Source organism: Poecilia reticulata, linkage group LG4, assembly GCF_000633615.1.
Source record: "Poecilia reticulata strain Guanapo linkage group LG4, Guppy_female_1.0+MT, whole genome shotgun sequence".
Taxonomy (NCBI): domain Eukaryota; kingdom Metazoa; phylum Chordata; class Actinopteri; order Cyprinodontiformes; family Poeciliidae; genus Poecilia; species Poecilia reticulata.
Genome location: NC_024334.1, coordinates 24,610,153 through 24,625,997, shown reverse-complemented (window position 1 = coordinate 24,625,997; position 15,845 = coordinate 24,610,153). Strand labels below are relative to the sequence as shown.

Here is a 15,845-nt window from a genome sequence, read left to right as displayed (position 1 = left end):
TCATTTTTTAAATAACCATTGGTCTCGTGATCATTCCAAGTTTCTGAGAAACCGAATTTGGGGTTGCGTATTAGCTGTGTCAAAACTAACTATCGTTTAAAGGAATAGTTGAATTTCTCTTTAGATTGATTTACTTAAACTAACTTTGGTGTTATTCTCATTTGAGATGCGTCTGCTGGTGTGCAATGACCGCTTTAACAGTGGATATAAATCAACTATTGAGTTGTTGAAGCTCTTTTCTGAACCTTTAATGAACTCTCTCAGTGTCTGCTTTAAAGCCTGATGCTGCAGGCGAAACCACGCTGTCAACTGGAGGAAATCCTGGACTGTGGAAGTCCTTTGTGACGGAGGAAGTTCTTCCTCATCAGGTCTGGGCTCATCAGTTTGGTATGAGAAAGGCAGAGAGGTGGGCTTTGTTTCTGTATCCGTCACAGTTGGTCAAAAAAGGTTGGCCGCACATTACGTTTATACCTACAGATTTCTTAAACAGGGTTTTTAAAATCATGGAATGGAAAAAGATAACCATATAGATTATTTCTGTATGCTACAAGGAAAGCTTGGTAAAAAAAACTAATTTACATTCTTTATAGTGCTTTTTCATAAATTCCACTGTTTGTCAACAGTAAGTGGAATCACTGGTGTATAACATTCAAACCTTTTAGTGGTCTCCACAGTGGGCAGCTACTCAAAAGCGGCTATCTTCTATGAGTGTGGGTGCTGATGTCATACTTTTAGGTGACCCATTTGACAGTCCCTACACTGCCACCTTCAGAGCAACTTGTGTAAAATCATACAGACGTTCCTTAAAACCTGCAAACCTGGCAGCCACTCAGAGCTGCTGAACACTCAGGAACATTTTGCCAGTCCTGTACTGCACAGGACTAATTACAAATAAAACAAATTAATTGTGTGGAAAAATGCAATGAATAAACTGTCCAGTTAAGCGAGGATAATGCGTCACCAGCTGTATTTTATACTGTGACTAAATACCATAGTTTTGCTGCTTGTGTAGAAATGTTCACTTGGTTTAATAAGGGAGGACAGTGGATGGTCTGAAGATTAAACCAGGAGCTGAATGAAGAAAGAATAAAGCCAAGATGTTAGGAACTAACATTTATTTCAAAACGTCAAACAATATTAGTATCAAACGATGGCATCGCTTTTCACTAGACATTAAACGTCATGTTGCTCACCTGACTGTACATGTGAAACTAAAAGGTACATAAAAATAGGATTTTTAGAGGGGGGGGGGGGAGATGGGGCAAAATTTTATTTTGTAGAAATTAAGTAAAGAATCCTGCGTGAGACCATCACAGTTCACGTACATGATTCAGACGTTCATCCATAGTACAAGAAATGCAGTTTTTAAAACTCTGACGAACGATAGCAAATGCATATTTAAAAGTGAATTGACACAAATTTACCCTTGGTTTTCGGTCCAAGATTACAAACAGACGCACATTTTCATTTTCTGTAACGTACAAACTGCCCCCTGGTGGACTAAAGTAGAACCTGCATGTCATGCAGGGCCTCGGAGCAGAGAAGAGAGGCTGCTGGTCTGCACATTTCAAGGTCCAAGTTGGTATCCAAACAGGAGGAGGTTCTGACAGTATTCTGGTTCCTGTCCTGACAAAAGGAAGTCAGCCGGGTTGAGCTGCTGTGGGCCTGCCTCCACAGGATGTGAGCTGGCTGGGCCAGAGCCAAACATACTCAGACCAAACTTAGAGATGCACAGTTTTGTGCTGTCAAAGCTACATAAAAATGTGTTTTTGGGAGACTTATAAGCAAAATGTCATTTTAATGTGGCGTTCTTAGCCTCGCAGAATGAGCTGAGACACATAAAGCAACAGTGTGAGCTTCTATTTTGCTCAAACCATCGAATTTTATAGCAAAATATATGGAAATGAAGCAAAACATACATCAGCATTCTAATATTTTGATATTGGTAATAAAGGGTGTTTTTCTGTGCTTCCTCCCTATAGATTCCAGGCGAAACAGATATGCACTTTGATATGCTATAAAAAGCAAACACTTGTTGCATAACGGCAACAGTGCTGACTGCAGGAGTCAGCTGAGATAAGTCTGTTAAGCAATAACCAGCATAGCAACCTGAAAGTGGAGCTTTACAACTCAAACTTGCACATCTGCATAGAGTCAGACTGCTGATAAACACTCTGTTGTATTGCTATAGCCTCCAGACAGTCAGCACCTGGAGAGCCTTTCCCTAAAGCAATAATAAGATCTCTGTGAATTTGCAGCAGTCTTTCTCTTTTCCGGTAGGCTGGTGGGATCAGACGAGTCACAGTGACTCGGACTAGGACCATACAGCTAGTTTCTTCGAATGGGCAATATTGTGGGGAAACTGCCACGATAATCGAGGCAAGATTAAAGTATATACCTTTAGTTAGTTTCTATCAGGGTTTATTTCCCGGTTCCCGATTTTCCCCATGGAGCTCTGAAACCCAATTAGAGCTGAGCGAAAGACACGTGATGAGTGGATAGATCTTTACTTACATCTTTTTGATTTTTACAGAATACACTGACTGAAGAAATGGAAAACAAATTAGCAGTTCTAGTAATTTATATCTTAAATTTAAGACACCAGCTCCCTCCCACCAAGCTTTATAAACAAACTCCAAGCTGACCGTTTCCGTGTTTCACCTTATCTGGTCACAGATTCCAACAGTTTCATCTGCGGCCGTCACTAAGAAACACAGAGCTGAGGTTGAGCTAAGAGCGTATATATGAAAGTAGCAGGGGAGCCTGGGGGTGACAACGGAGCAAAGGAATTATAACAGCTGTCGTTATTCAGTGGTAAATGCCATAGAGGCACAAGTTCACATAGAGATAAGTGTTTTGATTCATGGCCAATAAAGTGTTAAAAACACATTCAGATTGGCAGATTCCAATCAGCTGCAGTCAAACATAGCATTTTCGACAACGGCAACTTTCCCGAGAAAAGGTTTGAGTTATTTCATCTTCTGCAGGAGTGACCGCACCTCCAGAGGATTGTAGCCCTCAGGCCCTATTTTGCCCTGCAGAAAAAATGAGAGAAAGCGTTACAGCCACGTCATAGCTAAAACCTTTAACTTTCACCGAAGGCAGAAGCGGATCAACGAGTCGTCACGAAACACATCTTGGGGAAAGGACCTTTCCATTTTGATGTTATCGACAATATTACTGCATACCAAGAATTCTTCTTAAGCGTCTGTTTTGTTTTCACCGGTCCGGATCACGCAATGCCATGTGATCAGGGCAAGGAGAGCCACACATCTACTTAACTTCAGCTTCGGCAGTGGTACGACAAAAAGAGGAGCTGCACAGAATGGTCTCGTCTTACAGAATATTTTGGCCGAGCTCCAAATTTCCCTCGTGTCTTTTCAACACAAGGAGGTTGATATTCAATTTTAGATTCCTGGAAGAGCCTCTAGCGCCTGCACTGACTTCTGCAACAACAGCAATTTCAAACATTAGAAATCAATTTAAAAAAAAAATGTTTTTCTTGGTATTTCACTGCGTCTTGCTGATAATTCACATAAAAAAAGACCACCTGCTTCATTCATGTTTACATTGCGCAACTTTCAATCATACATTTTGTGGGTGATCGTTGCATTTTATTTTTATTTAGCGTCTCAGCTGTTTAAGTGTCACGCACGTCAGCTATTTCTGGTGCAAAGAGGTGCAGAGCTCCCACCTTATAAAGGATTTTCCCAGCCTGCAGCACGTACAGCCTCTCAGGTTGGGCAGCATACTTAATGGCTGAGACATTACTCATCTCATCCACCACCACAGGACACAGAGGGTCATTCTGAAGCAGGATCTGTGCTGCAGACAGCCTGTCCTCCAGGCTCTGGTGCTCACTGATGTCAAAGTTGTTGCCAAAGGACCACCCATCTGAGAGACACAGGTGATTTCGTTTAAATCATAGAGTGCAGAAAGACATAAATGAGGATCATAAATGCTTTTACAATATGCTCCATGAGTTACAACCTAATTTTGGTACTTTAATGTTTCTGATGTTAGCTAGGATACAAAATGGTGAAAGACATGAAACAAGCAGAGGTCTGTTAATCAAAGTTGCAATTGCAGTCGCATACTCCAGTGTTTTCCTAAGTATTTAAAGTGCAAAATTAGCACTTTTATAAAAGTGAGCTCAGAGGCAAATAATACACCTTTTTTTTTTCTTTCTACAAATTAAAATCTAAAAATCACGTTGCGCCTTTGGATTCAGTCCTACCCAGTCAAAACTTTTAGGAGAATGTCTCCATCAGCTTTGCACACATAGAACTTGAAATATTTACACCTTTTTCCTAAGTAAAATAGTTGATTTTCATCCAGATTAGCAATTATATTTTCACATAAGGCCAGGGTATGTTGGATAGCTGTTTTCCTCTAATAAATATGAGACCCCTATAAGAACAAACATATACGCTAAATCTCTGACTCCAGAGTCACCATGGACCTTCTTGATTGAATCCCTACTTGCCCAAAATTCAGACCTTAGAAAACATTTTTTTTAAAGGTTTTGTTGGCTCTAGTGGCCTTTATTTGAAAGTAGTTTGACAGGAAAGAGGGTTATAAGAGAAGGGGAAGACAAGCGGCAAATGTCACCAGGCTAAGAATCGAACCTGCGACCACCGGCATGAGGACCAAGACCTTAATACATGGGTTGTGTTTTGCCCCTGCGCCACCACAGCACCTCAGAAAACAGTGTTTTTTTGTTTTGTTTTGTTTTTTTACTGGGTGTATCAGAATTACGTGGACTGCATACAAAACCCATTTGTTATATTTTAATTGTAAACCATCATATTCTGGCAACTCATGCACTACTTTGTGTTGCCGATTGCGTAACGGCACACTGAAGCGTAAGGCTGGGGCGTGAGAAGGAATGAATGAGCTGCGCATGTGTATAAGGTAAAGCCAAATTAATCACTGTACCCCGATAACTTCCTCGTGAATTGATGTCACGTGAGTCCGTGCTTTCTTAGATGTCACGCACCTGTTGAATGGGCCTCAGCGACGTAGACCACAAGAAAGTCCGCCACGTCCCCGAAGTCCCTCACGAGCTGTTTGAACTCGTCAAGCTTGAACATAAACGGGGGTCAGGTGCAGCTTCCAAAACTCAACACCAGCGGTCTGTTGCCTGCAGACAGGACGGCAGCGCAATTGATAGCGACCGAGAATAAAGGCGGGCACGGGACGCGTGCATATCAGAGCCAAAAAATACGCACCTTTGAGGTACTTGAATATGCTGGTTCTCTCCCCACCCATGCTAATCACAGGTGAGTCTGGAGCTTCGCCTCCAACAAAAGCCTCTTGTCCCAGTGAAAGCCAAATAGTCTTAGAGGCAACTTTAATAAATGCAAGCGATCCAAAAGTCAGGCCCCAATCCTCGTAGGTAAACTTGGGATTCTGGGTCATGGTAACCTTTTCTCCCATTTTCAGGATGAGCTTCCTGGCGAGGTTCGGCGAGAGAACTTTCAAAATGTTGAGGATGACGCTCAGAGCGATAATATAGCAGAACATGCATGGTGCTGTTAAATAAACGAACAACTTTTGCAGAAACATCGTCCCTTCCTTGGGGAGGGAGATAAAAACCCCGTTGTCGCTGCGACACTCGGCTCCAGTCCTGCACTAAAAAACCCTGCCTGTTACCTCACGCTTTTTTTTTTTTTTTTTTTATATAACCGATGCCTTCACGGACTCTCTGCATGCTCGTATTTTCTAGTAGCACAGAGAAAACACCGAACTGTCACGCCACATCTAAGCCACACAGAGAGCAACTTTCTTCGCTGTAATAAAATTAATATAAAATGTCTGAATTATAATTTATCGCATTAAGAAAAAATGCCGTGCTGAAGTAGACCGCTGCTTCCTCTTTCGCATTTTGAGAAAAAGTCTGCACTTTTTTTTTGGCTCTCATAGTCAAAGTTTTGGCAGACACACACAGTCTTGTACCAACTTTTAGCTACATGGTCAGATTTATCTTTGGCTGATTACTTCAAGAAAGTAGATAAAATCATCAGAACCATTCAGACTCAGATCTTCAGCTTTGAATCTTATGGCTGCTTTCTAAGGCTATAATGCAGGTATTATTCTTGAACATAAACAATCAGGTATTATCTAGGTCTAACATGAAGCTCTGGCAAGTTAGATGTGTTAACACAAAATAGATTCACATTTAGTGCCCCATCACTACTCTTAAAAAAACCCCATGTTAAATAAATCTTAAATATATTTAGCATGTTTAAAATAACATGTTAAATAATCTAAATTAATAACACTAATTCAAACGGTACCTGAAGGCAGCACAAATACCCCCCCATGTAGTGCATGTGCTTTATTTTACAACTGATAACGCAGGTTAAACTATTCTCATACAACACAGGTTATCTGCGTTACTCTGACTTATTTAACCTCTGCTTTTTAGTGTTTATTTTTCCTCATAAAGGCCACTAGATGGCGGTGCAGAGCCATATCTCCTGGTTGAAAAATGCAGACTCAAGACTTTCATCGATCGCAAGATGAGACATAATAAAATTATTTCGATTGTCATTTTTTTCTGCTGTGTGTATTTTTAACGAGTATATTTCACAGGAAAGTAACCTAAATAATGCTTTATAAGTTAATACAATCTTCCTTCCTTAGGACCTTTTTGAATTAAGCATATGGATTAAAAAATTAAATATATTAATTGTAAAGAATTTCTTGGGAAATGTAGGTTTTCAAAGAAAGCCCGAAGTTATTCTGCTTTTTATTCTCCAAGCAGAAGATTTGGGCGGTAAAAACATGGCTGAACTTTTCGCTGGCAAAAAAAAAACAACAAAAAAGGGTAAAAAAAAAAAAAAAATCAACTTGAAGTGGAAGAATAAAAAGAGACAATATCAAGAGTTTGACTGCCCACCAACAATGTAGCATGAAGTTATATGAAGATATGCATCTTATCATAATTAGTACAGCTGCTGCAGCTTCCGACCCAGATCTTATCCTCCCACAGAAACGCGCACCCAGTCCTTATTGGCGCTCCTGAATCGTGCAGACCAGCGCAGCGATCTGTCAATCTCACAGAAGGAGAGCGGCAGAATGGGATGCTGAGTGACTGAAGACGATGCTATGGATCAGGCTTTCAGACGCTCTCCTGTTCAGTTTAACATGATATTTAAACGTATCCTGACCCTTATCAAACGACTGAATAAGGTATATTGCCACATTTTCCTTTCATTGTGTTTTTTTTTTTTTTTTTGACTCAGCTAAACCATTTTGACTGGCTACGTTTTGAGTTTTGGAACGATTGCTGTGATTTATTTTTCTTGCTACGTCCGTATAGGGAATGTGAAGAAGCGGCCAAGGGTTGCACGGGGAAAGCCGACTGATCGATGCACCGCTCCTCAGCGCAGGTAGGGATGGTGAGCCGCTGTCAGACCCAAACCTTCCCGGACATCACCGGCTTGTCGCTCTCCGTGTTCGGCGGCAAGACGGAGGAGATGTGCGCGCGGAAGGGCTTTGGACCGCAGATCTACCGGAACTCCAGCGACTCCCACAGCATGAGCTCCGCTTGCCCGAAGCGACTCATCGCTCAGTCCGAGGAAAGAGCGCATCTGACGGCCAAAAGTGCGCGCTTGTGCCTCTCTCTGCCGCCGCTCCAAGGTAAGGCTCATTCAGCCAGAGCAAATGTTACAGGGATGCTGAGGTTGATTATTCATGGCCGTGGCGACTGAAATCAACTCAGACGCGTTTAGGTTGCAATTGTATCATTTCAAATGAACCAACTTTGATTATTGGATTTGAACTTGCTGAAACGTTCTTATTATTGTTGCTGCTAAATTGCACGCATAAAGCATCCTGTGATGCAGATGTGTGTGTGTGTGTGTGTGTGTGTGTGTTTTTTTTGTGTGTGTGTGTCAGTTTTAGATTAGGCTTGATAATTAAACACAGAGCTCCCTGGGATTCATTTGCCTGTTCGTAAATATCACCAGAATCAAAGTCTCCTTCCCGTCACATCTAAAGCCATGTGGAGCTATAGCCCTGAGTGTGTTAACAAGGCGTAACAGCGTTCTCGGAAGTAGTAGATTTTATTCTTTTTTACCTCCGTTATATAAGAAAGCTTTGCGTCTTGGAGTTGTGATACTGCTAAAATAAACTCACTCACGAAAATATTTAACAATTCTCCTAACATGGAGATTAAAATCTTTTAAACAAGGATTACGCAGATGAAGCGAGCTCTTTCCATGACTGAAACCTTTAAGTCTCCGTGGAAGCCTTCTCCATGCATCCTGACAAAGAGCGGGTTGATGTGAGAGGGATTGGGGGTGGTTGGTGGTAATTACACTCCCTAAATTATGATTACCCTGAACGGAGTTTTATATTAGCAACCCTCCTCCTCTCAGCAAGAAGAGGATCAACAGATTTGATTATTGTTTGTTCTCCTCCAAACACAAACCATATGTCTTCTGAATGCGCCTCGGCATTTATGAGTTCTCTCGAAGCGCAGTTGTGCCCTCAGCGTCCTGAAAAGCAGAATGAATTGCCTCATTGTCTTCTGAAAAAGGCCTTTGAACCAGCTTCCCGTAAATTGTGGGGATGTGTTTATGGATGATGCTGTGTGGATTAAAACTGAAGCAGATGAGTGTATTTGTGCTGAGTCTGGGAAGTTTTAGTGTGATATTAAAAAAAAAAAAAAAAGAAATATCACCTTTCTCTTCTGTTTTTTTGGTTTGAGAATCATAAAATCTCTTATTATTTTATTGTTACATAAATTTAAACGTGACCTTTTAAACTTTGTTCTCTGTAGCATCAAGTCATTTTTTTTTCCGTCTGATTTTATAGTTTCTTTCGTTGAGCACCGACTATGAAAATGATCTCAGTACTCATCAGTCTTTTGTATCACGCCCCATTTCAGACTGATCGTATTACATACTCCCATTTGGGGACCGCACAGATTTTAAGCATCATTCTCCATCATTACTTTTAGATTTATAAGGGGAAAAGCAAAAGAACCTCTGAGCAAATCCAGACTCATGTTTACTTTTATGAAGATAAGACAGTGGAGGGAGAACTTACCTCAGACTGGAGATTTCTGACCTCTTGATATGCGTCCTGTGATTGTGAAAAGTAAACTACAACTGACTGATGAAAGTGATTCAGACGTGAGTGATGGCGTTTCGTGTAATCCTCAGAGATAAAGGCTACAAGATGGTCAGAAGTTTAGACATATATTTTTTTTAATGATGCCAAATTTTTGTCTTCACGTTTACAATGGCGTGTGAACGACTCTCAAAAGAACTGCTTCGTGGTTGGCTTTAATTTTCAGGTGTCTTGTGATGTGGCGTTCATCCGTTCAAGCGATTCTAGGTAGATATAAACACCACGTGAATGTGCAGTTGTCATGTTGTTCAGGGAGATTTTGCTTTCCAAAAAGATAATCATGTTTTACTCCAAAAGCCGCAAAAAAAAAAAAAGCCAGACTACAGTATACAAATGCAAACCTGGAAACAATCTTCATTTTTAGTTTTTATTTTTTTGCTCCTGTGGTTTAAGAGAGCAAAAATGGGAAGTATTTGCCCATAATGATGATTGTTACATTTGGAAGAAAAAGGTGAAGCTTGTAAACCAGCTCAGCTGTAAAGTATGTCATTGACAACCTCATATTGAGTGGAGGTTTTGCTGCGGCAGCAACTGGTGCACTTCATCAAGCAGATGGCAACATGTGGAAACAACATTTGCAAATATTGAGGGGAACACAAAGTCCATGTTTTGGACTGGACATCACAAAGTCCTGATGTCTGCTCCTTAGAAAATTGCGAAAAGCTGTGTGTGTGTCTGCGGGTGTGGGTGGGTGTGTGTGTGTGTGTGTGTGTGTGTGTGTGTGTGTGTGTGTGTGTGTGTGTGTGTGTGTGTGTGTGTGTGTGTGTGTGTGTGAGAGCAAAGTTCCCTACGATCTGATCCAGTTAAACCAGTTCTGTCAGGAGTAATGGGTCAAAACGTCCAGCAAACTACGGGGACATGAGAAGCTTGAGGAAGGAAGTACAAAACATTTGATCCGAGTCATGAGCTTCAGCACATTAAAGAAAATTTAAAATAATTTCAATTAATTCTGGCATCTAGGAAATAGAAATAATTTTGGTAATCCTGGTGTAAAACAGGAAACGTGTTAGACAGTGACATAAAGTAGTTATGAGTGTGTGTATACTGTGTATATAAATATCTGGTTCCTACCGTACCTTCAACAGTTCTATATGTCGAGTTAGTGAGTATCTGATGTTCCACCTGAAACCAGAATATTGGGCTTGAATGAAACATGGATTCTATTATTTGACAGCCTAATAAATTTTCTCCTGGCACCATGCGGCGGTGCAGAGTCTTGGAGCGTTTTTGAGGAAAATGTTGGAGTTACACACTCCCTCCCTCTCATTAGAGTGTTTAAGACCTAATCGTTATTGGCTCTTCTGTTGCTTATTTACATGCATCATTGTGCGACATATTTTTGGAGTCTACATGCTGCACTGCTTAGTGCGAGAATCCAACTTCTAGTTGGAGTTGTCCCAACTATGAAAAAGGACTTATACCTTCATGCTACACTTACACGTGTAGCATGAAGTCTCCGTGTAGCACAATAACACGTGTTATTGTGGTGAAGTGGCATTGGCAAAAATGTAAAAGAAAATTCCTCAGTACTAACATAGCTTCCAGCAGGATTTGTCGATGTCAGGCTGCAGGGCGATAATCTGACTGTTATGAGAAACAACCGGCCATTACCGCTCCGCATTGAGCCTCTGCACTGTCAAGTTCCTAATGACAGCTTTCCAGTAGCTTGTGAATAGCTTTTGGCTGCGAGTAGAAAGCAGAATTCCATCAAATGCCTGTAATTGCGTCAGCTATTCTAATCAAACAGTGCAGTTTTTTTTTCTCTAAGCAGAAGTAAATAATTTTTTTTGTAGTGGATATAAAAAAAAACACTGCATACAGTAATTGTTGTAGTTTTATTAGTCAGACTTCATTGTGTTTAAAACTAGCAAACAAAATCAGCAATATATAACATCTTTGTCTAACTGAACATTTATCCTAATGCCTTCTTCTGCTTTAAAACATTCGTCGGTGTAAATATTTAGTTTCGTGTCACATAAAAAGTTTATATACCGATAATTGTAGGAAATGTTTACTTTAGTTTGTTAACTGGCTTTTATTTTCCATATCTCGCAATAGATTTGAGACTTAAAGTTGTTTTCAGCTATTCTCAGAGAAGGTCTAGCTATACAAGATTTTGCTGAATGCATACATTTTGAGGGAGCTGAACATATTTATAGTTATGTGTAGCAAGAATAGATCAGGCTGCAGCACAAAGAGCTGTTGTTACATCTAAAATTGGTGGGTCCATCATTGTATTTCTCTCCAGCTTTTGTTTGAGCACAAGCTTGTGTGGAGTAAAAATGTCAGCATAATACAGGCTAACTACTGAATCCGATATGTCTGCTCAGCAATTTAACTATGGCAGCAAAAACTGGAGTACAGTCTTTCTCAGAACTGTACAAGTCTCGGATAAAAAAGAAAAGAAGAAAATGTACGGAAAGTTAACTGTGCCAAAATAAACCATCAGACGTTTCCTAATAGTAGTGGAGCAGCTACAGCATAAAAATGATTACTTAGGTTTGCTATGTTGAGAAAGCTCACATTTAAGTGACTTTAATGTAATTTATGCCATAAAAACCATGCATCATGCTTTTGTGCAACTCATTGTAGAAGTTTTACTCAAATTAGCATTTTGTGTTTTCAGAGCATTGCTACATGTTGTCCTGTCTATCCTATAAATATCTTTATGTGGTTGACAAAGTGAATGTATCTCTCAATAATCACAGCTGGTTATTTGGCGCCAAAAAATGCATCATTATGGCTGTGTCTTGTTACTGTTAAGGAAGATCGTGACAAAAATTTGCGCTTTCATTGTAGCTCTGGGTCAGTTTAGGTTTGTGCCTGTTGTTACCTTGGACCTTTGTCTTTTATCCCATGGACCCTGAGTGTCTTGAACCCTCAATTTTTCCTGTGTTGAATGTGCTATTATTAGCTGCTACAATATTATATGGCAATCAAAGCTCGCCTACTGTAGTTTTTAGAATAGTCAATAATAATGACCAGAAACGTCCTTCTTTGTCTTTTCTTTGAGCAAAAGTAGCCCTTTGTCAGGCAGCTGACTGAGAGTGTGCATCATCAGGTGGGGGATGGGAGGAAGGCATTATTCTATCCACCTCACACAAAAATCAGTGATTTAACTTTTAAAGTTAATAGAAAATATGAACTATGGAGTCGTTTAGAATGACTGAAATATAGCGTATAGGTTCAAGCTTACACACTCAGGATCCATCCCTCCAGAAAGCTCCATCCTGAAGTTATCAGGGTGGTAGCAGCGCCTTTTTCTAGGATACATTTCTAAGTATTGTAATCTGTTCTCACCCTGGTAGATGCAGTGGAGGCTAAAGAGCAGGTGAAGAAAATCAATCTGGTTTCTGAAAAAAAAAAAAAAAACCTAAACAGAAAACACTTTTGCTGAGTTGCTTTTCTTTTTTTTTCTTTTTTTTAAAGTAAACTATCTACTGCTATTACAAGACATTTAGCACCTTCATGAAAGAGAACATTCAAACTAAAACTGACAGCTACAAATCAGTTCTTTATGGTTTATCCTCCGAAGTCGTGTGAAAACTTCGAACATGGACGTGTGTGTGTTTTTCTCAAATTAGAACCATGATGGTAGCATTCTTTCCCCAAGTTTTCTCACCCGTCACTACATTCCCAAGAGCTGAAGAGCCTCGGCCCACGGCTTTGCGTGCCGCATGAGCTCAGCAGTGAATTATGGGCAAATGTGAGCCCCGCTGCCTGGGAAGGGCTCTTGCAGGGTGTAATGTTTGCAGCATGTTCCACTGATTCACAAAGCGCGTTGCCTGGTGATGATTCTGCAGCGGTATTCCTGTAAACTCGTGTCAGCTTGAGTTACTATGGGGGGAATGCTCGGTAATGGAATTGAAGTAATTCCTGAGTCACATTCACCAAAGAGGGAGAGATGGAGAACACCGATGGTCTGGCATCTGTTTTGGCTGAATCATCCCAATCAGGCTCGGCCGGAGACGGACGGGATGCGAATGGAAATATGAAATGTGTGTCAGAAGGGAAGGGAAGAGTGTTGCCTCAATTCACAGTAGTTGGACTTGGACAAAGAGAGAGAGAGATTTATGGGCGGTTATAGTAGTTTGTTTGCTTGCTCAAACCCTGAAATAGACTCAAATCCGTGCATTTTTAGCTTTCTGTTGTTTTCTGTCTCCAGTGTGAGGAAGGTCAGTTCTCCCCATTCTTTTGTGACCAGCGTGGTATGAGTATGGCATCTTACGTTAACCAAAGGCATTCTGGCTCTGATCCTGCCAATAAATCCAAAGAGTCACACAGCAGAAATATGATTTGGTTTGAGTTAGTGTCGAAATACCTCTTGAATACCAACAGAAATGTGCTCTGGGCCTCAACTTAATCTTTAAAAAAAAAAAAAAAAAAAAAAAAGTAACTGCAGCGTTGGCTCAGATATGTCTTCATAAAAAAGTATTTTTAGCTTGCCTTCAGAAGCGCTCGCAAAAGTTTCACCAACGTTTTGCTGAAAAGAGGAATTAGCTGCCAAGTTTTTTTTTTTTTTTGAATCATTCCGCATTAATCACGGGAATGTTAACTCTTTGTTCAGAAATGGAAAGAGACTTCTCTGATTCTGACAAACATGCCTCAGAGCTGACCACATGTCTATAGACTGTGCATTACTCATGCATTTTCAGACAGCAGCGACTCCTCTTGCAGACCTCTCTCTGTGTGACTTAGCACATGGGTGGGTTTTTGATTTACATCTCGGCGGTGGCACTTGCTGTTCTTGGCCTGACGCTGCTGTGTTTCATCAAAGAAAAATCCGCTCCGCTCTGACTGCAGCAGTTAGGACGGCCGTCCGTCGAGGTGCTGACTCTGCCGGAGGAGTTGCAGGGTGGGGGCTGAAAGCTGGAGGCCGTGAGAGCTGGCAGCTATGCAGGCCTTTCAAAAGTATTCGTACTTTTCCTATTTGGTCAAGCGTCAGTGTATTTTTTGGGGGGGTTTAATGTGACGGAAGATGTGGAAGTAGAAGATTACAGTAAACGAAATCTAACAACTGTGAGTAGTTGGCCCCTTGTGTCACAAAATTATATAACAGCCATTTACTTCACCTGGAACTGTAATGTTTCTACCAGCTTTGAAGACTTTGAGATTTAACTTTTCACAAATTCTTCCTTGTAACTTAGAGTGAGCTCATGGATGAGCTTCTGTGAACATAATTTTTCAAATTTTGCCACTGATTCTCAATTGGTTCGAGGTTCGGACTTTGATTGGGCCGTTCTAAAACATTAATGCGCTATAATCCGCACCGTTTTTTTGCAGCTTTGGTCAGTGTGCTGCCGATTAGGTGAACCTCTGGCCTAGTCTAAAGTTTTATGCAGCTTCGATTTTTCCTACTGGAGATCATGATGCCGCCGTCACTATGGATCACAATGGATCACAATGGATTTGGCTCTTCTTGTCACTTATCCATAAAGACCACATTTGGAGTACACAACCAATAGCTGTCCTGTTGACAGATTCTCCCACCTGAGCTGTGGATCTCAGAAAATCCTCTAAAGTTGCCATGGCTGCTTCTCTGATTCTTTTTTGGCTGTTTAGATGGGATATTGGAATGTCACAGTAAGTGGGGATGAACACAAATCTACATCTCAATTTTCAGATTTGAATTTGTAAAACATTTTTGGAAACCATAATCCTTCTTCCACTTCACAATATGCTCTACTTCATGTCAGTTCATTACATAAAATCACAGTAAGTCATGTTGAAGTTTTTGGTTGTTATGTCATCAAATGTTAAAAGGTTCAAGATGTACGAAGAGTTTTTGAAAAAGGCATTATGGAAACTGGAACTGAGACATGGTGGGAGACTTTACTCACCTCCTCCAAGAAAGGTGGAAAATACAGAGGTTATTTGATGCAGAAGTCTGAGTGCTGCCGAGAAAGCTCCCCCTATCGGCATCATATTTACGAGCTTGTACGATCGACAATCACAACAGATAAAAACGCTGTAAACACGCCATCATTCAAGTCTGCTTCATTTTGAAAACCTCCAAATGCTGAGGCTGGACTTGTTTAAATTCCTCTTTTCTTTACAAAGCCAGTCATGTTGGAAAGCAATCAGCCAGCCAATCAAATATTGGCTTCAACTGAGTGGCCGAAAACAAACAGGCAAACATGATGAAGCTGAGGCTCTTTTAATGCCTTCATTAGTGCAGAGGAGAGAGCAGCCAGAAAAGCTGGAGTTTTATCCTCTCTTACTCTGTCTCGGTCTCTGCCAGGAAGCTGCCACGGGGCAGTGCCCAACCAGCTCACCGCTTCATTGGTTGGTGCAGCCCAGGAGGACTATGAAAGACATTATAAAGTCTAACAGTGCAGTTTATATACTTTATTAGAGCTCGTTACTACAGAGTTCTGGTAGAACGAGTTATTTTGTCGTCACATGCACCGTTGTAACTTCCTGCTGTGATGAAAAACGCTCTTTGCTCTCAGCTTACCTGTGAATCGCGAATCTCCATGTTTGGCGTCTCTCACTTCTTTACTGTGTTGAATTTGACTAAAATAATTGTATGTGCATTAAGACTTGGCAGGGATTAGTTTTTGTTGATTACGGACCTCAGCTGTGAGCCAAGTCGCATCAGTCTATACTTTGTTGGACTCCCATAATAAGGAGAGATTGTTGGAGCAAACCTGTGTGGTGTTGATCACGCGGATAGGTCTTTTAGTTAAAGAATATATATA

At 40.8% G+C, this 15,845-nt stretch overlaps 2 protein-coding genes across 4 annotated transcripts in view; one reads left to right on the top strand and one right to left on the bottom strand.

Moving 5' to 3' along the window:
- Positions 1–1,098: 1,098 nt before the first annotated feature.
- dio1 (iodothyronine deiodinase 1) lies at positions 1,099–5,660 on the bottom strand. Its single transcript, XM_008407067.2, has 4 exons — positions 5,232–5,660; positions 5,000–5,143; positions 3,695–3,894; positions 1,099–3,035 (listed from the first exon to the last, which is right to left on the bottom strand). The coding sequence occupies exons 1-4, from the start codon at positions 5,566–5,568 to the stop codon at positions 2,970–2,972; spliced, it is 747 nt and encodes a 248-aa protein (XP_008405289.2). The 5' UTR covers positions 5,569–5,660; the 3' UTR covers positions 1,099–2,969.
- Positions 5,661–6,642: 982 nt separating this feature from the next.
- glis1b (GLIS family zinc finger 1b) overlaps positions 6,643–15,845 on the top strand; it is an 87,209-nt gene continuing 78,006 nt past the window's right edge. For 2 of the 3 annotated variants that reach the window (XM_008407070.2, XM_008407069.2), the window contains exons 1-2: positions 6,644–7,197; positions 7,328–7,647. In XM_008407070.2, coding sequence (XP_008405292.1) covers positions 7,377–7,647 — 271 coding nt within the window. In that variant the 5' untranslated portion in view covers positions 6,644–7,197; positions 7,328–7,376. Of the gene's footprint in view, positions 7,198–7,327; positions 7,648–15,845 lie in introns of all 3 variants that reach the window. The other variant, XM_008407071.2, reaches the window with a different exon arrangement.